The 23,872-nt window shown below is 61.0% G+C and overlaps 2 protein-coding genes across 4 annotated transcripts in view; both read right to left on the reverse strand.

Moving 5' to 3' along the window:
* Window positions 1-130: 130 nt before the first annotated feature.
* EVA1B (eva-1 homolog B) lies at window positions 131-2,141 on the reverse strand. Its single transcript, XM_040469393.1, has 3 exons — window positions 1,573-2,141; window positions 1,065-1,171; window positions 131-834 (listed from the first exon to the last, which is right to left on the reverse strand). Exons 2-3 carry the CDS (start codon window positions 1,129-1,131, stop codon window positions 404-406), a joined length of 498 nt encoding a protein of 165 aa, XP_040325327.1. The 5' UTR covers window positions 1,132-1,171; window positions 1,573-2,141; the 3' UTR covers window positions 131-403.
* Window positions 2,142-8,130: 5,989 nt separating this feature from the next.
* Window positions 8,131-23,872, reverse strand: part of STK40 (serine/threonine kinase 40) — a 40,074-nt gene continuing 24,332 nt past the window's right edge. For all 3 annotated transcript variants that reach the window (XM_040469379.1, XM_040469374.1, XM_040469384.1), the window contains exons 5-11: window positions 22,445-22,672; window positions 21,485-21,537; window positions 16,026-16,141; window positions 12,612-12,756; window positions 12,348-12,467; window positions 11,826-11,910; window positions 8,131-10,479 (exon numbers count right to left, since the gene is read on the reverse strand). In XM_040469379.1, the coding sequence (XP_040325313.1) occupies window positions 10,261-10,479; window positions 11,826-11,910; window positions 12,348-12,467; window positions 12,612-12,756; window positions 16,026-16,141; window positions 21,485-21,537; window positions 22,445-22,672 (966 nt within the window). In that variant the 3' untranslated portion in view covers window positions 8,131-10,260. The remainder of the gene's footprint in view (window positions 10,480-11,825; window positions 11,911-12,347; window positions 12,468-12,611; window positions 12,757-16,025; window positions 16,142-21,484; window positions 21,538-22,444; window positions 22,673-23,872) is intronic.

A 23,872-nucleotide genomic window follows, 5' to 3' on the forward strand; every position in this document is an offset into this window, starting at 1 on the left:
TGAGGTGTTGGGTGGGTAGATGGAGGTGGTCAGCCTGGTGAAAGAGTCGAGGAGGGTCTCGACCCTGGGGCCCCCTGCACGGCAGGAGCCTGGGGGATCTTGGGGGCAGGAGTAACGGAGGGAGACTGACTCACTGAGAATGCAGTTTTCATTGGTCACTTCATCTCTTAACCGGTCCCCAGAGAGAGGCTGGGGATCCTGTGTCCTGTCGTCCCCCACGGGCTTTCTGGCAGGACTGGGGGTCCCGGAAGGTGGGGAATCCATGCGCAACAGCACTGAGGAAGCTGTGGGGGGTGGGGCCTCCATAGCACCGCAGGCAGGGGCAGTTCCAACGTCCTGGGGCAGCTCTGAGTTCACGCCCCTGACCAGTACTCAGAGTGCCTCGAAGCGGGAGCGGGACGGGTCAGTAATAGTGCATACGACCCAGGGTGCCTGTGGCCGTGGAGCTGGGCCCCAGCGTGCCAGTACCCAGCAAGTCCGGCTGTCCGGTGCGCCAAATCTCCCTCAGGATCCGCTCGCGCTCCTCCAGGCGCTGCGCCCGCTCCAGCTCCTCCGCCGACGTGAAGACGTTGACGCTCAGGGGCCCGTCGGGTTCGGCGGACAGCTCTGGGCCTGGGAGCGTGTCGTCGGGGCCCAGCCTCGTCACCGTGTCCTCTTCGTCCTCATCGTCGTCCTCGGGCTCCAGGGTGCTGCTGCGGGGGTCCCGGCGCGGAGCAGGGGCCCGGGGCCGCGGGCGGGGCGCACAGGAGATGCTGATGACTAGTAGGCACAGCGTTAGCAGCAGGCCAAAGCAGACTCCCAGCACGAAGTAGAGGCCAAAGCTCTCGGGGTTAGCTGGGGGTCAGAGGGCAGAAGTCATGCAGGAGCCCTGACTCCCCATTCCATTTAGGGGAGCTCCCCCCGCTTCTAAGTTTGGGGGCCAAGGACAGTACTCCTTATTTGAGAGAGTAGGTAGCCGCCCTCGGGCGGTGGCGGGTGGGGGGCAGGGAGGTGGGGAGGGAAGGAGTGGAGTGGGGCCTCAGAGGGGCAGGGAGGGACCCATGCCCCCCGGGGCCCGCCCTCACCGCGGATGTGTGCGTAGGCCGCCAGGCTGTTGCTGAGCAACTCCATGTCCCTTCGGGGGGCGTCCATGCTGCGCTCCGGGGGTGGAAGGGCAGCCCCCCCGGCCAGCCTGTGAGGTCAGCAAGGTCAGATCCGAATCCCCAGCCTAGAGCTGCCCCTACCCCGCTTCCTCCGGGCAGCTCCTCCCTGGAAGAGCAGCCCTAGGGCCCACCTTGGCGACAGCAGCTCCCTAACTCGTTACAGACCTCAGCCCGGCCTGGGGGACCCTTTCCCAGGGCGCAGACGCCCCTCTAACTGGAGGGGTCAGGGGAGTGGGCCGCAGAAGACTCCGCCCCCTCGTCGGGTCTCCAAATGAGGCCCGGCTTCGACGTCCCGGCAGTGGGATGGAGGAGAGAGACGCGAGCGCCTTCCCCACTCCCAGGGCGGGCTCCCGGCAGGGGAAGCCGCCTCCCTCTCCCGTCCAGCCCGCCCCGCGGGGACCCACCGGCCCGGAGGCCCCGGCTCACTCACCGTCAGCGCCCCGCTTCCCCGCTGCCGGCCCCGGCGCGTTCGGCCGCCGCATACACCCTGGACCCGACCGCTGCCGCCCCGTCCGGTCCCGGCCGCCCCGCCTGCCCCTCTCGGCTCCCAGGCCGCGGCAGCGCGGGCCGGACACGGGCCGATGGACCAGCCAGCGGAAAGTTTCCTCCGAGGAAAGAGGCGGGGCGGGGCGGGGCGGGGGGAGGCGGGGAGGAAAAGGGCCGGGAGAGGAAGGGGAGAGGAGCGAGCGACTGGGAGGAGGGGGAGCGAGGCCCGCGGGGCCGCCGGCTCCCTCACAGGAAACCGCTGGGGAGGCCGGTGGCAGCGTCCCGCCCCCAAGCTACCAATAACAACAATAATAGTAGGATGAAGTTCTGCCTGGGTGCCAGGCAGTGCGTGAGTGCCCTTTACGATATTCTAACAATCCTCGAACGTACCATTGTCGCCAGTTGGCAGATAGGTAAACTGAGTCACGGAGTGGTTGAATAATTTTACCAAAAGGTCAGGATTTGAATCCACTGCTCTCTGCCTCTAGAGCCCCGGGCTCTTAACCCCTCCTCTACACCTCGCTCTTCCTCCCAGGAGGCCCCCTCACCCAGGGAAGATTGCTCCTTTTCTCCGGTCTTCCCCCAGATTTTCAATTTACAACGGAGGGGGCTCTCATGCCCTCCTCCCAGGGCCCAGGCTGGGTGAGTGTGTCCAGCTGGCAGAGATCTTGTCACACAGGGTTAATGAATGTTGGAGTCCGGCTGGGAGCCAGGCGCAGGCCGGCCTTGCAGAGCCCAGCCTGGAACTTCTGGCCCCCTGTGCCCTTCACAAGAGCAGGCGGCAGCGAAGTGACGCGTTCCGCTCCCGGATAAACCTGCCGATGCGGGATGCGGCCGCATCCATGCCCGCCTGGGCGCAGGGCTCGAGGGTACCATGTGTTGTGTGATCCGCGTGTGCGGCCTGAGGCTTCTTCCTGCTCAGACTCTCAGCCCCCCCTGCTGGGCCCCCCTTCCTGTGTTGGGGCTTGGGGTGAGGGGGAGGCCTTCTTGGCGGGAGCCTCAGAGAGGAGGAGGGAAGGAGGGGGGAGAGGAAATTGCAGACATAGCTGAAGGCTCTGCCTGAGGCCTGTGGGCCAGTGACCCCCCCCTCTGTCCAGGCTGGAGACCCCCCACTCCCAGTCCTGAGCCTGGGTTCAAGCAGAGGGCAGATCTAGATGGAGAAAGGGAAGACTGGCCCCCATGGGGGTGGGAAAGGACTCCTGGGTGTTTTGTGTATGTGCGCGGAGGCATTTCTGCCCATATCTGTATGTGTGCACGTCCATTTTCGTGTTGTCTCTGAGCATTTGTGTGGGTGTGGGTACCGCTGGCTGTAGATAAATCCATACAGCCACTCATCAGCAGATGCTAACTGAGGGCATCTGCCCAGGAGCTCCTAGTAATGGGGGTTCGGCCATAAACAGAACACAAATGTCTGCCCTCATGGAAAGGACATTACAGACATTACATGATAAAGGTAGCCTGGGTGTTAAGGCTCAGAGGGTGGTGGAGAACACCTGGAAGGCACTGGAGGCGAGGCCTGAATCCTGCCACTGCGGGATCTTGGCGGGGGGTGGGGGGGGTGGGGGGGTGGGGAGAGTGTGTGTGGGGGGGTGTGGGGGCCAGCTCTGAGGCAGGAGTGTCTTGGGGTGCAGTGGAGGGCGCTTGGACTTTACCGTCAGTGTGGTGGGGAACCCTGAGAGTCTCAGGGGAGCGTCACGGGTCCTGATGTACTTTGGAGAGACCCCCGTGGGCACTCAGTGTAGCATGGGCCACGACAGGGAGAGCAGTGAGCGACTGCGGCCATCTGATCAAACAGCGCCCCGGGCTTGGCTCGGAAGTCCCCCTGGAGGAGGTGAGGGCATCACCTTCAAGCGGTCTCCCGCCTTGGACGTGGACGTGAGGGAAAATGTGGGGGGACGGCTTGATGTTGGGCCTGAACACCTGAGGGCGCTTCTGTGCGGAGCAGGTTTGGGGGCAGAGCTTTAGGCTAGATTGTTAGATACGCGATGTCCCCCACATACCCAGGGGAGGTGGCAGACGGGGGAAGCCGCCAGGGGTCTGGGCGGGACGCGCAGTTGAGGGCCCTCAACACCTAAGATGGATTGGACACTCCGGGAGCGGGTGGGATCACCTCTGGGGCCGGGAGGGAGGAGTAAGCCGCCGAAGCCTGAGCTCGGATGCCGCAACCTAGAGGGCTCTCGTGGAGGAGTCAGCGAGAGACGGGTGAGGTGGGAGGAGGAGTCGGCCCGGACGAGGACAAGGGCGGCCATGCCACACTGAGCGGAGAGGCGAGGGTGAGGCCAGAATCTAGCCACTGGCTGTGGTACCGGTGGGTTTCCACGGGTGCAGCGAGCTGCGGAATGCCTCCCACCCGAGCGAACAGTGGCGCGTGCTGCGGCGGTGCTTCCGCGACCCCCCTTGAGGATGCTGTGCCTCCGATTGTGCCTCCCTTTGCACCTGTGTCTTCGTGGGGCTCCACATGCGTGTCCCCCCCCCCCCCCCCCGCCGGACCTATGAGGGCGGCATCGGATCGGGATACGCTTGTGTTAAGCCATGAGCGTGCTATGCGGACCTCTGGGGATTGCTCCCTGCAGACACAGGTGTCTGTAGCTGGACTGGTGTGTGACTTGTGTGTTTGGAGTGGGTCAGGCGTGACTCAGCCCTGGGGAAGCAGGCGGCCAGGCTGGAGCAGAGTGGGGGTTGAGCCGGTTCCTGGGCCCAGAGCGCCGCCTTCCCTAGGCGGGGGTTGCGTGTGGCCAGGCTCGGCTGGGTGGGAGAAGCAGCAGCCTGGCCCTGGAAAGGTTCAAAAGTGGCTGAGGGCTGCTCGGGGCAGCCCCGGGGGATGTACCCAAAGGCCATCCATCCCCACAGCCCTCATGCCCTCCTGGCCACCTGCCTATCTGCTTTTCGGCCTGCCTCGCGCTGCCCGCCAGCCTGGCCGTGGGTCTGCCCAGCTGCCTGCTTTCCTGTTGTGCTGCCCGGGTCTCTGCGCATGTATCACGGCCTGGCGTGCCTCCCGTCGGTCCACCTGACTTTCCGCCCTGTCTGCCGGCCTCTGACCTGAGGCCTGCCCCCCTGCCCGCTTGCGGGCTGCCTCTCCGCTTTCCTGTCAGCCTGTGACACTTGAAATTTGTCACCTTGGGAGGCACAGTGATCCTAAGATGAAACACAGGAAAGACAGGTCTTTTTTTTTTTCATGTTTATTTTGAGAGAGAAAGGGCACGTGTGTGCACACAGAAGGGGCAGAGAGAGGGGGAGAGAGAGAATCCCTTGCAGGCTCCTCACTGTTAGCACAGAGCCTGACACGGGGCTCGAGTTCCCGGATCTGTGAGATCATAACCTGAGCCGACTGAAATCGAGAGTCGGATGCTTAACTGACCGAGCCACCCAGGCGCCCCAAGACAGGTCTTGATGGGAGGTCAGGGGACTGAGAGAAACAGACCTCTGGGAGGGATCTCAGGGGGGCTGGCGTTTTCAAAGCCCCACGCGAGACACGACCCTGCCCCCTTCCCCAGTGGCCGAGCTGGGGATTGGCCTCAGCAGCTCTATTCCTGACACTGGGGCCTCCCCACTGAGGGGTTCAGGAGCTGATTAGGTCTCAGATGGAGGAGAGAAGGTGACCAACCGATGGCTTCCTCAAACCTGCCCAGCCCTCTGAACACCCTTTAGCCCTGGGACAGCTGCTGGGCAGAGGGCACAGTGGAGTTTGCACAATGAACAGTAACAGTTATGGGTACGAGTGCCCTCCCGGTAGCTGGTACTTGGCGAAGTGCTATGTGCACGTTCACCTTCAGATCCCCCGGTAACCGTGTGTAGTTTGTAGCATGATTCCCATTGTACAGAGGAGGAAAGTGAGGCTCAGGTCAAGCACGTGTGTGTGGTCATGTGGCTGTCAGGGGTGGGGTCTGGACATGAACTTCGGAGCCCAAGCTCCCAACCAGCCTTCCACGGGGCGGTTTGAGGTCATGGTTCTCCACCCAGTCAGGCCCAAAGCCGCCTTTTCACCACATTTTATGTTGCTGCTTTTATGCCCCTGAAACGAAACTTATGGCTAATATACCCACCTCCACATCTAATTAAAAATACAACGTAATATAAACGAAAGGTAATGATTGTGTTTGTGACAGGGTCAATTGCCGGGCAGGTGACAGCTCTGAGGCACTGGGACATTGCGGTGGTGTCACGGAAACGGTGAAGGGCTCTTGGTAAAAGTTCTGAACAAGACCGAGTACCGATTTCCTCCACTTTTACACAGGGGTTGCGTTCCCAGAAGATTCAGTGTATGTTATGTGTCTGCCAGTCCTTTGTGTTTATGTATAAGAGGGAGTTAGATTCTTGGCTCTGGTCATTGTAAACAACTTTTCACTCATGTGCAGGATGTGGAATCTGCCTGCCTTGTGGGGCTGTCTCCGCATCCCCCCCCAAATGCCAGCAGCACCCCTGTCATTCTGATAAGCTCCCCCCAACTCCCTCGCCCCCACACAGATGCACAGCAAGGAGTCCTGCCCTCATGGAGCTCAGCGTCTGAGGAGGGAAGACAGATATAACTAATAATCCGATATAGGATCTGATACGAGGCTGCGATAAGCCCAGTGGAGAAACACAGAGCAGGGTGAGGGGTTAGGGAAGGCCACATGTTCAGGAACAGCCTCTCTGAGGAGGTGACATTTTGAGCAGAGGGAAGCCAGGGAAGGGGCCACGTAAGTATCTGGGGCAAGAGGCTTCCAGAAGTAATAGCCTATACAAAGGCCCTGAGGTGGAACCGTCCTTTGGGATCAGCAAGGAGCCCAGTGTGGCTGGCACAGGGAGTGAGGAGGGGTGGGGGGCCCACAAGTTAGAGGGAGGCCAGGCGTAGAGCCCTGTGGTGTGGAGCTAAGACACAGACAGACATCTGGATGTTATCCTGCATGGGAGGGAAGCCAGCAGAGGTGTCAGCAGGAGGGGGACAAAATGGGACTTCCCAAAGGCTCATTCTGGCTGCCGTGTGGCCCTTGGGCTGTTGTAGGGGCAGGGTGGGAGCGGGGAGAGCAGGAAGCAACAGGAGGGGCTGGGAGAAGTGGTCAGATTCCGCCTGGCTGGTGACACAGGATTAGCAGTGGGTTAGGACTGCAGGAGGGGCAAGAAGTCGAGGCAAGGCTGGTTTTGGAACCTGAGCAACTGAGCCACCGAGACTCCATTCCCCCCTTTCCCCACCTCAGAGAGCTGGGCGGCTCCAGTCTGCCTTCCCTGATACGCTGGAGACCGCGAGGTAGCTAAAGCTGATAGAAACTTCTCAGTTCTTGTTGGACTTCTCAGGAGCAGAGGAGGCTGTTGATCGCCACCCCCCCACCCCCCGCCAACCTTTCTGGTACCTTCCCCTTCTGTGGCTTCCAGGGCTCACAACAAAAATGGAGGAGCCATCTGATAAGTTTAGATCAACGCCAAGCCAGTTCTAGGTGCGGGGGACACGCTAGTCAGCAAAACAGAGTCCCTGCCTGTGTCGGTGAGTGGAAAGCCTGATCCATGCGTGTGCGCAGGAGACACCTGTTCACGGAACTGAGGCCGATCAGGTGGGGGGACAGAAAGGAGGCGGACATGGGGACGAGGCTCAGGCGCGGCCGCCGGCAGAGCCAGAGTGCGGCAATGGCGCGCTGGGGGCGGGCGTGCCTTCTGGCCGAGCATCCGGACAGCTCGACAGCCAAGTTATGGGTCAGGTGAGACGGGGGAAATGTGTGTAGACTTGGGAGTGACCAGGGAGGTGGGAGCCACTTGGCTGCCGGGTGGGCGTGGTGGAGGGTAGGGGCGAGGGGCTGGAGGCGGCTCTGAGTACCTGTAGAGACCCAGGGCCTTCTCACTCTTGCCGTGTGGATGCTTGACTGGGAGGGGGCTCCTCGGCGTGGAGCTCTGCTCCTCTTGTGTGCGGGTTCCCCAACATAGAAATGCGTCTTCCGGGGCACTGTGGTGTGCCGAGGGAGGGGCCGGCCTACCTCCAGCGTCACCGCTCCGTGCTCCATCCGCAAAGTCTAAATTCAGACAAAGGAAGGAAGGAAAGAAGGAAGGAAGGAAGGAAGCCCCGTGGCTTCCTATGGAAGGGAGCGAGGGGGGAGGGCAGTGCAGGAAAAGGCCCGCCTGGCCCTTCTTACCGCAGTTGCCCTGGATGGGCCTGTGGGCGCATGGGCAGTCTGGCTGGCCAGGTCCCCCCGACCCCAGATGGTTGCTCCCACATCACTACTCTGTGAGCCGCGGCCGCTCCGGGCTGCCTCCCGCCTGCACCGGTCCTGAGCAGGCCAAGCAGGGAGAGCCCCCTGGGGCACTCGGCGGGGGTGCGCACTAGTGGGCCGCAGACCGCCTGGGGAGTTCCGGTCCCCCATCCAGGCGGTGGTGCTAGTTGGGCGACTGGGGGTAGGGGTGCTGTCCTGGGTTGGAGGGGGGCGGGCAGAGCTGCCGGACGCCCGCGCTGCCTGGCTGGGCCCCCCCCCCCCCCGGGCCGGGGAGCACAGACACACAGGTGAGAAGAACAGCAGACAGTACAGGCCACACCGGCTCCAGGTCAGGAAGTTTTATTGCTGACATGCAGGAAGAGTCCCCGTGTAGTACAAAAATATGTCTTTATACAAACTTTTTTGTGACTTTTTCTGTTTTGTTTTCTGTCTTTACGACAGGACCTCCCCTTGTGTGACGCCCAGTGAGGGCCGGCCCAGCCTCCTCCCGTTTGCTTTGACACAAACCCAATCAGACACGTGGGCTGACCCGGAGGCCCAGCCGGTCTGATAAGGCCCTGCAGACCCGGAGGGTATTGCTTTGAAGAGGAGGGGAGAGCCGGCACGTGGCCAGAAGGCCCGGAGGGTCTGGGCAGGGTCCCGGCTGAGACCCTCACAGGAGGACAGTCCCAGGGGCTGGGAGCCCTAGGCCAGACTGCATTTCTGCTCCCTTGGGAGACTTTTTGAAATAAATATAGAAAAGAGGACATCCCCTGCCCCTGCAGCACAACGCCCTGGCTCTCAGCCGCTGGCCTGCCGATAGAGGCAGGGCTTCGTGCTCAGGGGGAGTAAGTGCTGGGCTCAGGCGGGCTCCCACAGACCCACTGAGGCAGAGGCATGAGGCGCCCAAGTGCTGGGATGGGGGCATGGGGAGGAAGGGGCATGGGCGGCCCTGCTACTGCTGGCAAGAGGTGGCCCCATTTTTTCCAGATGGGGAAACTGAGGCACAAGGAGGTTTGGGAACTTGCCCAAGTCACTCACAGTGAGTCAGCTTTTGGGGGGGGGGGGGGGCGGCTCACACTCTGGGAAACAAGGTCACACAGGCCGCGGTCACCTCCCCATTGGGGAACGAGAACAGACAGGAAGGACCTGAGGGGCCCAGGGCTGCCTGGAAGTGCACACTCAGCCTTTCCGGGGGTGCCTGGAGGGGGTAGGCCAGAGGAGGGGTCTTTGCTTGGCCCTGGGCGAGGCCAAGTCCAGTGAGGGCGAGCGGGAGGGAAGGGCATTCTGGTGAGAACAGTGTTCTGGCAAGACGGGCATCCACTTCAAAATCTCGGCTCAAAAAGGGCAACAGGCCTGTTCTCAAGCCAGGCAGACCCCCCCAGGCCCTGCAGCTCTCCCCACAAGCCCCACGGCCCACATGAAGGGGCCTGGCCAGGGTCTGCTGGGAGAGACACCCCATCCGTTATGGGGGAAGAACAGGAGGGGAGATGTCCCCACCGCTCCGCGAACACAGAGGGGTGTGGGGAGCAAGAGGGCGTGCGGGCAGGGCCCGTCTGTCCACGGCCAGCCCGGCACGCCCCTCCCCGCCCGCCCACCAGGCACCCCTTTCACATCTGTCAACGTCACCTCGGTACCACGGTGAGGGGTGCAGAAGGAAACCAGGGTTAACGCGAGGGTGTACAGCACCTCAGAGAAGCTACTGAGATGGGAGAAAGAGAACCAAGTCTAGAAAGGCCTCCCCATCACCAGAAACAGGAGGGACCGGTGGGCTGGAGGTGGGGGGGCCGGCAAGAAGGGGCTTCTGAGCCTGGGGGATGAGGAGGGGGCCCATCTGTGGGCGGTGGACTCCCTGCTGTCCAGCCAGGTGGGGGGGGGGGGGCCGGCCAGTGGCCATGGGCGGAGCCACCTAGAGATGGGAGAGAAGTTGGTTTCAGTACAAAAATAAATATATCTGAATTCTGCTTAAGATGAGGTGAAGGTTTTCCAAAGCTTGGACTGAGGGGCCCGGGGTCAGAAGGGGAGGGATGGAAACAGACTGGGGGTGGGGGGGCCGGGGAGGGCGGTGGGGAGTGGGCGTTCGTTTTGGGAGCCAGCAGCGAGCTGCGCCTTCAGCTTATTTGTCTGTGGGGGGACAGCCGCCCCGGCCGGGCCGCTGGGCGGTGGGCGGGCTCCCTCCTCCTCCCTCTCACTCAGTCCAGAGACAGCATGGTTAAAGAGCCAGAGGTAGATTAAAACGTCATGATTAAAAGCAGATTAGTTATCTAGGCTTCTCAGATTAAAAAACCAAACAATCAAGCAATCATTCCCAAGGTCGCTTCGTGGTACCTCTGCTGACCCCCTGTGTGACCTGCGCTGTCCCTGCCCCGTCCCCGCCGCGGCCTGGGAGAGAGTTCGGGCCGCCTGCCGGGGGGCCGGGGGGGGGGGGGCCGGGAAGAGGTTGGCGGGTGGTGCTGGCGCCCTGCCCGAGGGGGCTACTTGCGCAGGTAGCGCTGCGCCAGGATGGCCGCGTCCAAGGGGTTCATGGGCTGTGCGTCGTGGCCCAGCCGCCGCACGGGGGGCACGCTGCCGAACTGCCGCTTGGGCACCCAGCTCCGGGCCTCGTGTACGGAGCTCTTCTCCTCGGCCAGCAGCAGCTGCTGCCGCATGTAGTTCTCAAACTCATACTGGGAGCACTCCTCGGTCACCTTCGCCTTCGGGCAGAGACAGAGACACAGAGAGAGAGAGAGAGAGAGAGAGAGAGAGAGGTGGAGGGGGAGAGAAGAGCAGGGAGCCTGTGTTAGGTGACTCAGCTCCAGAGGCTGCCCTCCCCAGGCAGCAGCCCCTTGGACCGCATCTGGCCGGGTGGCCCGCAGTTTGGGTCCCCGAAGCCCTCCACCCAGCCTGGACCTAGCCTGCTGGCCGTCCTGGGGGTCGCCCCAGCTGAAGCACAGGGCTGGGGTGTGAGCCGGATTCCCCCCCACCCCCACCCCGATCCTAACCCACTGACCTTGGGAGAGGTCGCATTACCTTCCTCAGCTGTGAAGAGGGGCAGGAGTCCCCCCTCAGAGGTGGTCTCGAGAGGCCGGGGGAGGGGGGGGCGGGGGGCCCATACAAGTCAAGTGCTAAGAGGGGTCTGGGGCTGGGGGCTCACCACCTGGGTGAGCCTGGAGCACCCAGGCAGACGGTAGCAAACCGAAGTGGTCTGTCCCCATGCTGGTCATCACACGGGGAGGGCAGGGCTCTGGACTGGAACTTGGGGTCAAGTCTCAGCTCCACTACTTCTGAGCTGTGTGACTGGGAAGATTAGTTCACCTCTCTGAACCTCAGTTTCCTCTTTCGTGAAAGGAGGATAAGGACACGGGCCGCCCGGGCCTGTGGGGAGGACCCACTGGAATGCAGTGGGGGCGGTGGCACCTAGGCGGGGCAGGGCCTGCGACTCTCTCCTCAAGGGTCAGTGGGCTCCCGTGCTGTCCCAGGAGGCTCCTCCTGCGGTTGGGGGGGGGGGAGGGGCCTTACGGCAGCCCTCCCAGGGCTCACTGAGCCCTGCCCTCCAGGGGGCACCCTAAGATCACCTGCCAGCGGCTGTCTAGGGCCCTGGTTTCTGCCCCCACCCCAGGCCCGGCACTTTCTCCAGTGCAGGGAGCAGGAAATGAGAGAAAACTGGGAGAAAATGAATCATCTGGAAAGGGAAGAGCAGAAAGGCTGAGAGAGAGACTCTGTGAGTCAGAGGCAGAGAAATGTGGCTGTTTAAAGGGCCAGCACACAGCAGGGCCAGGGCTTGGGCAGCAAGAGGAAGCTGAGAGGGCCAGGCGGGGCCCCCACCTCCACTGCCCCACGGCGCTCTTGCACGGCTGCCAACCGAGCCGGATGCAAGGCAGGCCCCAGGCAGCTCAGACCGAGGACCTAAGTGTCCTTTTCCTACGTCAAAGGATGAGGCTGAGGCCAAGGCGGCCTTATGGCCTGCCGGGAGCTGCCATCTCTGCCCGGCCATGCCTGTCCTCCCGGGACGCTGGTCCCTTGGGACTGGGTAATGGCCCATCTGGCCTTCCCGACTCACCTCCTGGGAGCTGTCTGCATTGCTCATCTGGTCGTCGATGTCAGGAACCACTTGCAAAGGCCCGCTCAGAGATGACAAGGACTGCCTGCAGGGGACAGACGAGTCGGGCTGGCCGCGGGCAGCCCTGGCCCCTGCTCCCCAGGCCCGCTGGCCAGAGCCCAGAAAGGCCAGGTCCCCACTGCTCTGAGACAGACCTGGGGGGATCACAGCTCAGCAAGTTCTTGACATGAATACCTGTTCCCAAGCCTCAGTTTTCTCATCCAATAATGGGGCAACATCTCTATGTCACAGGCTGTCAGATAATGCCAATCCCACAGTTGGTATTAACTGGCATGCAGGAGATGCTCGACCCTGAGTTCTGCCGGCACACTTCCAATCTTGCCCATGGGGAAAATCTGGAAACCTGACTCTGTCTGGCAAAGAAGCAGGCTCAACCTCAGGCTGCTTTTCCGAACGGGATGGGCAGTGCCTAAGGCCGGGCAGAACCCAGCCTTCCACCTGGCCCAGCACCTGCCCGCTTACCACGATGCGATGATGGCACTGAGGGCCTCCAGGACATCGGCCGCGGCGAGGCGCTGCTGGGGGTCAAGGACCAGCAGTTTCCGGATGAGACACACGGTGTTCTCAGAAACCCGCCCGTCCCTGATGTGGCAGAGGGAGAGGGCTCAGGCGGTGCAGGCTGGTGCTGGGTCTCTGTGACCCATGACTCCAAGTCTCACTTTGTTGTTCCCGTCCCTCAAGCCTGAGGGCTGGGCCTCCCTCCCCTCCCCAGGGAGCAGGACTCACTCAGGGATGGTGTACTCGGCGGCCTTGATCTTGCGGAAGAGCTCCTGTGGGATGCTGTCGTAGAAGGGGAACTGGCCGTAAAGCATGGTGAAGAGCACCACGCCCAGGGCCCACATGTCGCTTGGCTTGCCCCGGTACGGCCGGCCTGTGGGGCACATGGACACGCACACGCTCAGCCCACAGCCGGGGAAGAGCTAAGTGCTGGGATTCCCTCAGCCTACCAGCCACCTGCCTGAAATCCCACCCATGGGACCCCTCTACCTTGTCACTCTCCCCCTCTACCTCCACGCAGGCTGATGCCCCACCTTGGAGTGACTCCCGGAAGAGAAGGGATTACATTGGGCCTTGCGAAGGCCACCCACCTGCACACCAGCCCTGCTCTGCCAGGCTGCGAGCTCCTGGGGGCTGGGCCTGGGTCTGTGGCCCCAGCGCCCAGCAAAGCAGCTCACAGAGCAGGTGGCCAGTAGTGTGCGTAGAACAAAGAGCTACCCGGTTCGGGACCAGTTAGCCATCCCACCCCAATCACTATCCCCTCACCCCAAAGCACTTAGCCCAATCTGTAAGGATCCCCTCCCTCATCTTCCCCACTAGAAGGAGGTAAGTTCTCAGATGCAGGCGCCTCTCTGCTTGGCTCACCGCTGAGCCCCGGTGCCTAGCACGGACCCAAATATTTTGCTAAAGGAATGAATATCTAGTTAACTCTCTGTGCTAGTTTCTGTCCCTGCAAAATAGAAGGGAGCAGACATTTAACTGAGCATCCACGTTGTAACAACATTGGAAGAGACGCTTTTATTTCATTATGTCTCCATCAAACTCCATGAATTAGATATTGTCTCTATTTTTCCAGAACAAGGCACGGGGATGTCACCTGTCCAAGGCCACACGACCGGCCACAGAAGCCCTGCTCCTCCCTCTTTCAGGGCAAGCCATCCACGCACCCACCTGTGCTCAAGCTCCTCCCGTGCCAGTCACTGCCTGACCTGTTCCCGCAAACAAAACAGAACCAAGGCCTTTCAAAGTTCCCCGCCCACCTGGTCCTTGGACAGCATTCTGTCTGGCACAGCAGCTGACTCGGCGGCAGCCCAGACCCCAGAATGTGACTCAGCCCCCCAAGGGCATGGAAGAAATGCTGCCGGGCGCCTCAGTGTCACCTCCTGGGTACCAGGCAGCTCCTGGACATCCAGGATCCCTGGATGGTCCTGAAGTTGCCTGGGTGGCCACAGACACCTTTGGGATGGGAGATACTGGTTCTGAAGGTCTCTCCAGGCCCGCTGAGGGTCAAGCGGCTTAACCAATGGGCGTCTATGGCACCTGTGCACACAAGTGTTGTTCCACGGGCCTCCTTCATCTAGTCTGTTCCTTCGTCTGCAAAATGGGACAGGAAGCCGGCCTCACAGGGCCACCTGGGGAGTGAGCGTCTCTTTGCCCTGGCTGGTGCGGCAGGCAGTTTTGTGGGGATGAGCCTCTGCCACGCTTTCTCCAAGGCTGTGTCACCCCGGCCCTGCCGAAGAGCAGCCTGGGTGATCTTGTGCACACAGAAGAGAAGTGGCCGACCTTGACCTCGGCTCTGAGCCCAGAGGGCAGGACATGTAAGTAACTAATCTTCCTGCTCCATCCTCTTAACCACACGGGGAGGGGAGGCGGCGATGCGTTCTGCCTTTAACCCACGAGGAGAAGGGGGCTGAAAGCCGGGTCTCTGGTCTCTGGTCCAGGGCTCTCTCTGAAGCACTGGGCTCCTGTTTTATCCTCCAAGACTGGCATGAATCCGGAAGGGCCAGAGACAGGCCACCAGCGGCTACAGGCAGTATCTGCACACGCTAGCCTGGCATCACTGAGCAGGCCTGGCCAAGGGCCTCTTGCCCCTTCTGGGGGCCCCTTCTGCCCCCAGCCCACACAGTCACAGGCCCCACGTCACAGGCCCGGTTCATCATCCTGGCTCTGCCACCCACAGGGATGAGCTGGGGAGTCTCGAGGAGGGTGTCCGGGCTGGGCCGGTCCCCAGGGATTTGGGGTGCACCTGTGGTGCCTGGATCCCTCTAGCAGGGCCACAGTGACTCCAACCCAAAGCCCGAGGTCCTGGAGAGTGGCAGCGCTGCCCGGGAGGGGCCTGGCATTGCAGCAGAGGCCTCAGCTGGGGGAGGCCTCCAAGGTGTTGCAAATGCTCTGGCGGGTTACGGCAGCCTGCTCCCCGCAAGGACGTGATGGCCTGGGAAGGGGCAGCTCTGTCACCACGAGGAGGGGTACGTGCGTGCGTGCCGGGCATGACGGCCCCGGAGGCAACCTCGGAAGCTCCGTGTGGAATGGATGGGAACTGATGTGGAGCCCTTGGTTCCCTAAGGTTCAGAGATGCGATGTGGCAAAGGACGCAGGGGAAAGGAAAGAAAGCCCAGTCGGACATGGGCTTGGGCAGGAGGCGGCCCTGGGCTGGAGCCTCAGTTCTCCTGTTTACCATTAGCTCTGATTTTGGGCAAGAGATTTGATCTCTCCTAGCCTTTGCTCATCTGTAAAAAAAGGACTTGGAATATTTTCCTCACGGGGTAGCTGTGTGGCTCTAAACAGATAATGCGTGTCGTGTGCTCGGCATAGCGCCTAGCGCCTAGCGCTTAGCAATACGATCAGGAGGCAGTCAGTACACAGCTGGCTTTTTCATTTTGTGTGTTATCTGTCTCAGCCCCATCAGAAAGTCAGCTCACCATCCGTGGCAGCAGGGATGTCTGTCTGCCTGTTCAATGTTGTATCTGAAGTGTCTAGAACAGGGCCTTCTATGGGGTAGGCCCTTGGTAAATACGGGCAGAAGGAAGGAAGGAAGGAAGGAAGGAAGGAAGGAACAAATGAAGAGCCAACCCAACTAAGGCAGGGACAGAACAAAGGGAAAGATGTCTTTGAAATGCAAACTCACGGTGGCACAGGGTAAAGACCTGCTCAGTGGCTGCCTTTTACACTTGAAATAGGGGATGATGTTCTCGCTCAGGCCCTGCTGGTCTGCCCTACCCCCCTCCCTCTCGGAGCAGCAGCCACACGGCCCTCCAGCTTTGCTCTGTGCTCCTCTGCCCAGTCACACCCCCTCGAGTGCTTCTGTATCCTTCCAATCACAGCTCCAATGTCACTTCCTCAGGAAAGTCCTTCAAGTACCCATTGTTCACACTCACAGAAATATGTTTCATTCCTTCCAAGCACTGATCTCAGAGAGTAATTAACCAGGCACCGGTGTGAGGGTCACCATCTTCCTCTCTCATAAAGCCCCAAGTTTCGCACACAGAGGGACAGTACTGGTCTGGACCGCCACCGAAGCCCCGGCACCTAGCGCACCTAGCGCAGGCCTGCCCACAGACCCGCCTGGCCGAAGGAACCAACTGCTGCACACCCCGCCTGGGTGGGGGCCTCGGGGCCCGCTGCCCGGCACACCGCACGTACCGCTGAGCACATCTGGGCTGATGTAGGCGGGGCTCCCCCGCTGGTCCTTCAGCAGGTCCCCCTCACTCACAAGATGCTTCCCGAGGCAGAAGTTGGTGATGGTTATCCGATGCGTCCTGGGAGAGAGGGGCAGAGAATGAACAAACCTCCGTGTCTGTACCCACGGGCACCTGGCTGCCCCACCTCTCATCCAGGGAACAGAGGAATCACACCCACATCTTCTTCTGCTCCCCTGGCCCCCACCGCCTTCCTACGGCTGTGTGAGCAGTGCCATCGGGGGTGCTGACACGAGCCAGCTGCCCTTGGTTGTCACCACCTGAGCTGTCCCCTGGGCATCTGAGATCAGAGGAATGAGTCGCTCTGACCAGGTGAGTGCTCCAGAAGTACTCCCGGGAACCACTGCCCCGGCTGAGCCTGGGGGCTACAGTTTAGGACTCGGAACAATTTCAGAGATTTCCCAAAACAACCTCACGTGACATCTGGTTTGGAACGACCAGAGGTTTAGTTCAGCTCCCTCATTTATACACAAAGGAAAGTAAGTCCAGCAGGGCTCTGGAATCCACCCATGGTGCCGGCTCTGTTCCCTTTTGCCGATCCCTTTGGTCATCACCCTTGTCATTGTCAATCAGCATCACAGGCAGTACTAAAACTAATGCTTTGGAGTACTCAGCAGGTGCAGGCCCTGGCTTGCGTGTCTGCTGTGGACTGTTTGCAGTCACCCCTCATAAAAGCCTACGAGGGAGACTTCCTCTCTGTCCCATTTTCACAGATGATGCAGTTCAGGCACAGAGTAATAAAGGGGCTGGCCCAGGGTCACACGGCTAGAGAGCAGGATCCAGGCCTTGGTCTGTCTGGCTCCAGAGCCTGTACTCTGGACTGACACCAGTTGGTACCCATGTGTCCCTGACCAGTGCCCTGCCCCTGAATTTCCCTTCAGTTCCATCAAAGCTAACTCACCCCTTGTCTTGTGCTTCATACCCTCCTCTGACCTAGAAGACCACAGAACCCCCTATCTGAGAATCATGAGTGAGAGGAGCTTAGGGCTCTGATCCTTTCATGAAGCTCGCAATGTGCACAAAAGCAAGTGGCCCAGGGAGGACGCCTTGCTCCACACCTTGGCTGTGGGGGTGGGGGCGGGCAGGTAGGCAGGGGAGGGCCAGTGAGGCGGGGCGCCTCGCCCCCCACAGAGGGCTCCATGTCGGTGGCTAGGCGGAGAAGCTGGAGGATGGCAGGAAGGGCAGCCCCGAGGGGTCCTCAGGCTGCCAGATGAGTCTCAAGGGTGAAGAGTGGGTCGGCTCAGAGGTGTTGGCTGTGCGGACCCGAGCACGGAATTCCCCGGGAGCTGTGACCAAGAGGCCGCGCGGGCCCTTCAGCTATCTCGGGGAATTCTGCTGGCAAAAGGCTTGGTACAAAACAAAGGTTAGTCTGTCCTCTGCATTCCAGACACAAACCTCCGACTCTTGCTCTGCATACAGGCCTGCCCTGTCAGATGCCACAGAAATCTGCCCGGTGGCTCCCAGGGGCGGCTAGGGCCTGAGCGTGCGGGCCAAGGGTCTGGCCAAGGACACCACGTCAAGAAGCGGACTGCGCCAGCTCTGGACCGCCCACGTCACTGCCCTGAACATGGGGCTGCGCTTCGGCAAGGCCCCCACGGAGAGGAAGCACTGCGTTCTTCCCCTCTGCTCAGATGGCAGCTGGAAACGCATCCTGCAGGGGATCTCTCAGGCGCAAGGCCCTGGGAGGGGACTGCTCAGGGCAGCGTCTGGTGGGCTGGGGAGTTAGATTCCCCAGTTCCAGTCCCAGCTTGGCCATTTCCTGGCTGTGAGACCTTGGGCACGTTATTTAATCTCTGATGAAGCAAACCTCAGTTTCCTCATCTGTCAAACAGAATATTAGCACCCACTTCCCAGGACCGTGTTAGGATGTGACAAGAAGACAGTCCCAGGGAAAGCATGCAGCCCCGGGCATGGTGACTAGGATCTGAGTGCTAGCTGCCAGCTCGGATTATCCTTTCCTCCTCAGATGGTGGGCACGCCTGGCAGGGACTGGTCATGGGAGACCCCGGGAAAGACCCCATCTGAGGCGGCAGGTGAGGGGAGCCACACTGTGACCACAGGCCCCGGAGCGCAGTGCAGGCTGTGCTTCCCAGTGACTGTGCCGCAGGCCTTGATGTCCCCCGCGTGGGCCAGGCTGGTGGGGCCTGAGGACACCTTGTGCGGCGGGCAGCAGGGCCGAGCCGGCCTACGCTGCCGAGGGTCTGGAGTCTGTCCCACGGGAAGCCACACGGTCAGCTCCGAGACCTCCCGAAGCTTGGCCATGCTCCCCTGCCCTGCCCCCACCACCCAAGTCGGTGGGAGGCGCCCACATCCCTGGGAGCCCCCAGGCCCCCCAGGCTCATCCTGGCAGGAGGGGGCGAGGGCAGCGGGAGCGAAGGGAGGCAGCTCTGCGTCAGCAGGATCTGCTCTGCGTGAGTCACTCTTTAGTTATGACCCTTCGGGCTACCAGTGTTTTTCTCCTTTTCTAGGAACTTGGTGTGCAACTTGCTTACCCAAAAAGAAAGGAGGAAGGAGAGAGAACCCACAGCAGACCTCATATAACCCCAAAAGGGGATTTCAGGTTCCAACCCTTGCCTTCTCTCCAAAGCAGGGTGAACTCGTCACTCCAGCTGCCTTGCAAACACTTCTCCCCGCTTCCTCCCCTGGGAGCGCTCCATTCTGCCAGAGCAGAGGCCTCCAGCTCCCTGGCTCCCTGGCTCCCTGCCTCTGCAGCTGGTGTCAGGGCCAGACCTGACGGGCAGGCGAGGGCTGGAGCTCCTCCAGGTCGGCCTTGGACTTTGCGAGGGTGCACGCGAGAGGGGCGGGCTGTGCCCACAGACACGCACAGGGCGGGCTGTGGCATCCGGAGTGGGTCCCTCTGCACCAGGCGTGCCGCCCCCTCCCGGAGCACCCGTGAGAGGTAAGAGGTGGCCAGAACCTCTGTCCTTCCCAAGACCCAGGAGAGGAGGATCATTAGATTAAAGGCAATGCAGCCAAGACACAGGCTCTGAGCGGGGTACTGGCGCCCCTCAATCCGAGGAAAACACACACCGGCACGCACACACGTGCAGACCAGACAGACAGACAGACACATATGTGGAGGAGCTGCTCTAGCTGTACTGTCGTTATTCAAGAGAGGTGTGGCCTCCCGACTACACTCCCAGAAGCGAGGGGGCCCGGAGAAGTGACGGGGGAAGCAGACCCACCACGGACACACAGAGGCCTGGAGGACTGCTGTGGTTAGCGGCACAGGAGCCCGAGTGCGCCTTCCCACAACCCCCTCAGGACGCTCATTTAGAGCCAGTGCACAGTCGTGTGGAAGGCTGGAGGACACGGGCTCCGCAGCCAGATGTACTTAGGTGGTCCAAAGATGTGCCCTCTCTGGGTGAGCAGTGAGCCTGTGGTCCAGAGTGGGATGGTGACCGGGCCAACACCCCACAGCAGGCCAGGGCCTCGCCGGACTCGCCACTGGTGCCCCCACCAGCCACCCGACACCCAGCAGGCCTCGTCTCCCCGGGGGGCGGGAGGAGTGAGCCGCAGGCTGTCTAGCACGGGGTGCACTTACGACGGGCCCGGCCTCATTAGGCAGTTCCACATCTGAGGCCAATCTCTACAGGGAGGTTTGGTCACCTCCACTTTCACAGATGAGGACACGGAAGCTCAGAGAAGCACTTGATCCCACAGCAGCCTCTCAATACACGGACAAATCAGTCAATAACAAACCATCAAAAGAATCCCCATGGTCTCCAGGGTAACTAAGGGGGGGCGCTGGGCTCTGAGCCAGGCCTGACCCCTACGTCTGGCTCCTCCACAGCTTCCCCAACTCTCCCACCTGGCCAGGCAAGGGTTCGAGCAGCCCTAGAATTTCAGTTCCCTTCCCTCCCCCCTGTGGAGCATGACAGGGTAAGGTTTTCACTGCTTCACTTTCTCCAGCTGGCAATCTTTACTCATCCTTCATGAATTGACTCAGACGGCCAGAGTCTCTGCCCGCCCCGCCCCCCCCCCCATGGGCCCCCAGCCAGTGCTTTCTGGTCGGCGCCCCATCGCACGGGGACTCTGGAACCATGTCTGTCCGCAGCATCCTCCCCACGGCATCTCAGGCCGGCACTGCAGGATCTGGTACCCCCACGCCTCCTCCCCAGAGGCCCATGACCCTGCAGCTTCCCCTGTGACTGCCATGGCCCTGGATGCTTCACGGGGGCAATGGACCCCCGCCTGGGTGGGTGGCCCCGTCACGGAACAAATTGCCACACACACGACTTCTGCTCTGAGACTGATGCCTACCATCTGCGAGCCCCCCCGAGCCACTGCAACACACGGAGGTGAGAGGGTGACGAGGGTGAGATGCCAGCCCAGGGAGAGTAGGGGAGGTGAGAGCCCCTCCCAGCCCTACACTTTCCTGGTCATGGTGGTGCCTGCTGGAAGTCCGGAGCCCCTGCAAGGCTGGGGCCCCTCCGCCTGAGGGGGTGACAGCCTGACGCAGGGGCCTTGTATGATCTCCCTCTGCCCGCTGACTGACCGAGGCTGCTAGGGTGAGCCACCCAGACCCCCTCCAAGGGGGAGCACCCTCTCCCTGCTTCTGGGAGTAGTGACTTCTGAACACTGGGATGCATTCATTCCCGGGAAGCTTCCTTAGCCAAAGTAAGCCGCCCGGGCCACAGCCCTCATGCCCAGGCTGGCCCCTTGCCTCGATGTGGGACATCTGAGGGGCCCTCTGGATCTCGAGTTTTCCAGGCTGAAGCCTTGCCGTGACTGTACCACAGCTCCGTGTCTCCCCCCGCCCAATCCCACCCTCTCCCCTGAGCGCGACCCCTAGTAACCCTCGGGAACACACATCTTGGAGTCTTTCCTGGGAACCCGACCTGTGACAAGGCCTTATTTTGTTCATCTGTCATTCCTTCAACTCATTTGTCCCTTTGTATATTTACTGAGCACCCCCGAGGCACAGTGAATGGCCCAAGGAGGACATCTGGAGCCCTTCTCAGAGCTCCCTTTCTGTGGACTTTAAGACTCCCCCTTTTTTTTTTTCTTAACGTTTATTCATTTCTGAGAGAGAGCGCACGCATGGGGAAGGGGAAGAGAGAGAGTGGGGTGAAGGATCTGAAAGAGGCTCTGCCCTGACAGCAGTGAGCCTGCAGCGGGCTCAAATTCATATACCGTGAGATAGGACCTGAGCTGAAGTCAGGTGCTCAACCGACTGAGCCACCCAGGCGCCCCAGACTCCCCTTCTAAGCAAGCACCATATTCCCATGTGGGAAACGGCAGAGGAAGCAGACACTGCCCCCCCTGCCCCCTGGGATTCCTGGGGGAAGTGGGCTGTTTTGAGTCAGAAACACAGGGGCACTGTAGGGTGCTGGCAAGCTGCTGCGTGTGGCCCGTGCCAACCCCAAGGCTACATCAAGAAAGAAGAAGAGAGAATCTTACCTTTTATTGAGCACCATGTTCCCAAGCTTCAGGTCTCTGTGCACAATGTTTTTCTGGAAAGCAACAGGCATGTGGTTTGTAATGCGAAGGTTAAGGCCATGGCTGGATCCAGCCTCTAAGACGTGGGCTCTCCAGGAGTTGGGGAAGGCAGGAAAAAGCTCTATGATGTGTCTCTTTAGGCTTTGATTTGTCAGCCTTGATTTGTCTTGATTTGCCTTGATTTGTCAGCCACAGGCAGGTGAGGACCATCCTAAGGCTTCAACAACCGTGGGCAGGAATGGGGTGATAGGTGAACCCAGGCAGTCTCTGCCCCACCCGGGGCGGCTCCCCCAGCTCTCTCCCCTCTGGGCAGCAGCCAGTGGGGAAAACTACTCCTCTCTCCGCCTCCAGTAAATAGCCCGCTGGAAAACCGAACCACAGGCACCTGCGTGGATCTGCGCTATGAGATGAACCCTCCCGGTTCTGGCGAGCAAGCAGTGCAGGCTCAGCCTGCAGAAGCTGTGTGCCCGGGGCAGACCAGGCTCCCCTCACCTGGACCTCGGGGTGCCTGACACCCCAACCCTAGGAAAAGCTCAGAGACAGGCTGTGGCTGCCCGAGCGGGACCTCACGGTTGTCACCTTCGCCGGGAGACCACAGGGCGGCCTCTCGGAGGCCAGGGAGTTGCTATGCCGTGCTCCGCCAGGCTGCCCGGGCAGCACGTCCCCAGGAACACGGGCTGAGGCCTGCAGCCCTGTGCCCCACTGGGCGCACAGGTCATCCGGCCGCTTTCTGCCAGGATGTTCTGCAAAGCGCACCCGGCCGGGAGGGAGGGGCGGCAGGGGGGGACCAGAGCTGCTTTCGCTGAGCAGCAGCAACAAGCATAGCCTTCTGCGGCAGGGGGACCTGGAGGCCTCTCGGTCACTGGGGCCCAGGACGTGCCGGGCAGAGGAGGAGGGACAGGCAGCGGGGCAGGGTGTCACCTGGTGCAGGGCCTCCACTACGCGCACCACGTCGTAGAAGATGACCACAGTCTCCCGCTCGCTGAGCCTCTTCTCCTTGATGACGTAGTGCTGCAGGTTGATCAGGTCGGCGGTCTTGTCGCTGAGGTCATGCGCACAGAGGCAGTCGAGGACGAGGCAGATGCGCTTCTTCATCTTCTTAACCATCCGGCTGGATTCTGTGTCCTCAACGATTTCACAGGTGCGGTCCTGGGGGGGCAAGGGGGCAGACCCGGGGGCTTGGCCGCAGGCCAGCAGGTTCAGGGCCAGGGGTTTGGGACTCTCCTCTGGAGCCAGATACACACACGAGAGCCTAGAACGGGCTGCACGTGTGGGGTGGTGGAGGCCCGAGGCCTGGGCGGCCTGGACCAGCGGACCGCTCGGTAATGCCCAGCTTCCTGTGTGCCAGGGCCAAGCCCAGCCAGGGGCTGGGGTGAAAGCGGCTCAGGCTCAGGTTTCGTGCTCTGATGCCAAAGCAAAGGGTCTGGATCGGGGCTGGGAATGTAATGCCAAAGGGAGCTCCGAGCCCAGGGTCCAGGCAGCAAACCCAGGGCCGTGGCATTCCTCCCTCCATGGCACATCCAGGGATTCCAGCCACGACCAAGGTCTGAGGCGGTGGAAGTCAGGTGTTCTGGATGTCCAAGACAACTGCTTTCACATGGAAGTGGGACTCCTGGGCAGCCATGTAACAGTGGGTGAGGTTGGGCTCAGGCCCCAGCTCCCCCTTGTCCCAGCTGTGGGACATGGGGCAGCGCACCTCACTTTTCCGTCTCTGGCCCCTCACCTGTCAAAGGGACCGAGCACCCTGCCCTCACAGGTTGTGGAGAGAGGAAGACAACCCATGCCTGCTATCAGGAAGTGGGTTCTGTAACCAACATGTGATAGCAAGTTCTGGGCCCATTTTCTTGCTGAAAAGGTGCCTCTTTTTCTTTTTTCTTAAGATTCTTTATTGTTTTCTAAAAAATCTTTAATGTTTATTTTCTTCTGAGAGAGAGAGAGAGAGAGAGCATGAGAAGGGGGGAGGGGTAGAGAGAGAAGGAGCCACAGAATCCAAAGCAGGTTCCAGGCTCTGAGCTGTCAGCACAGAGCCCGACACGGGGCTCAAACCCACGAAATTGCAAGATCATGACCTGAGCTGAAGTCGGATGCCCAACCAACCGAGCCACCCAGGCGCCCCTTAAGATTTTATGTTAAGTAATCTCTACACCCAGCATGGGGCTTGAACTTACAACCCCGAAATCAAGAGTTACATGCTCTACCAACTGAGCCAGCCAGGCACCCGACCTGAAAAGGTATTTAGTAAGACAGAAAACACGGGGACTTTCACTCTGTCAGCTTGGGGAGGCCCTCAGTGTCGTCCCCAGCAGACTGATGCTTGCCTCCGGGGAACCCCTGGGGACTGAATATCTA

This window comes from Herpailurus yagouaroundi, unplaced genomic scaffold (assembly GCF_014898765.1).
Source record: "Herpailurus yagouaroundi ecotype Mexico unplaced genomic scaffold, PumYag 77, whole genome shotgun sequence".
Classification (NCBI taxonomy): Eukaryota; Metazoa; Chordata; class Mammalia; order Carnivora; family Felidae; genus Herpailurus; species Herpailurus yagouaroundi.

Excerpts from the sequence above, each read along its gene's own strand:
- EVA1B (XM_040469393.1), bottom strand. The coding sequence starts at position 1,131 with ATGGACGCCCCCCGAAGGGACATGGAGTTGCTCAGCAACAGCCTGGCG. Across the intron at positions 835-1,064 it reads GGCCTACGCACACATCCGCG|CTAACCCCGAGAGCTTTGGC; the intron begins GTGAGGGCGGGC and ends TCTGACCCCCAG.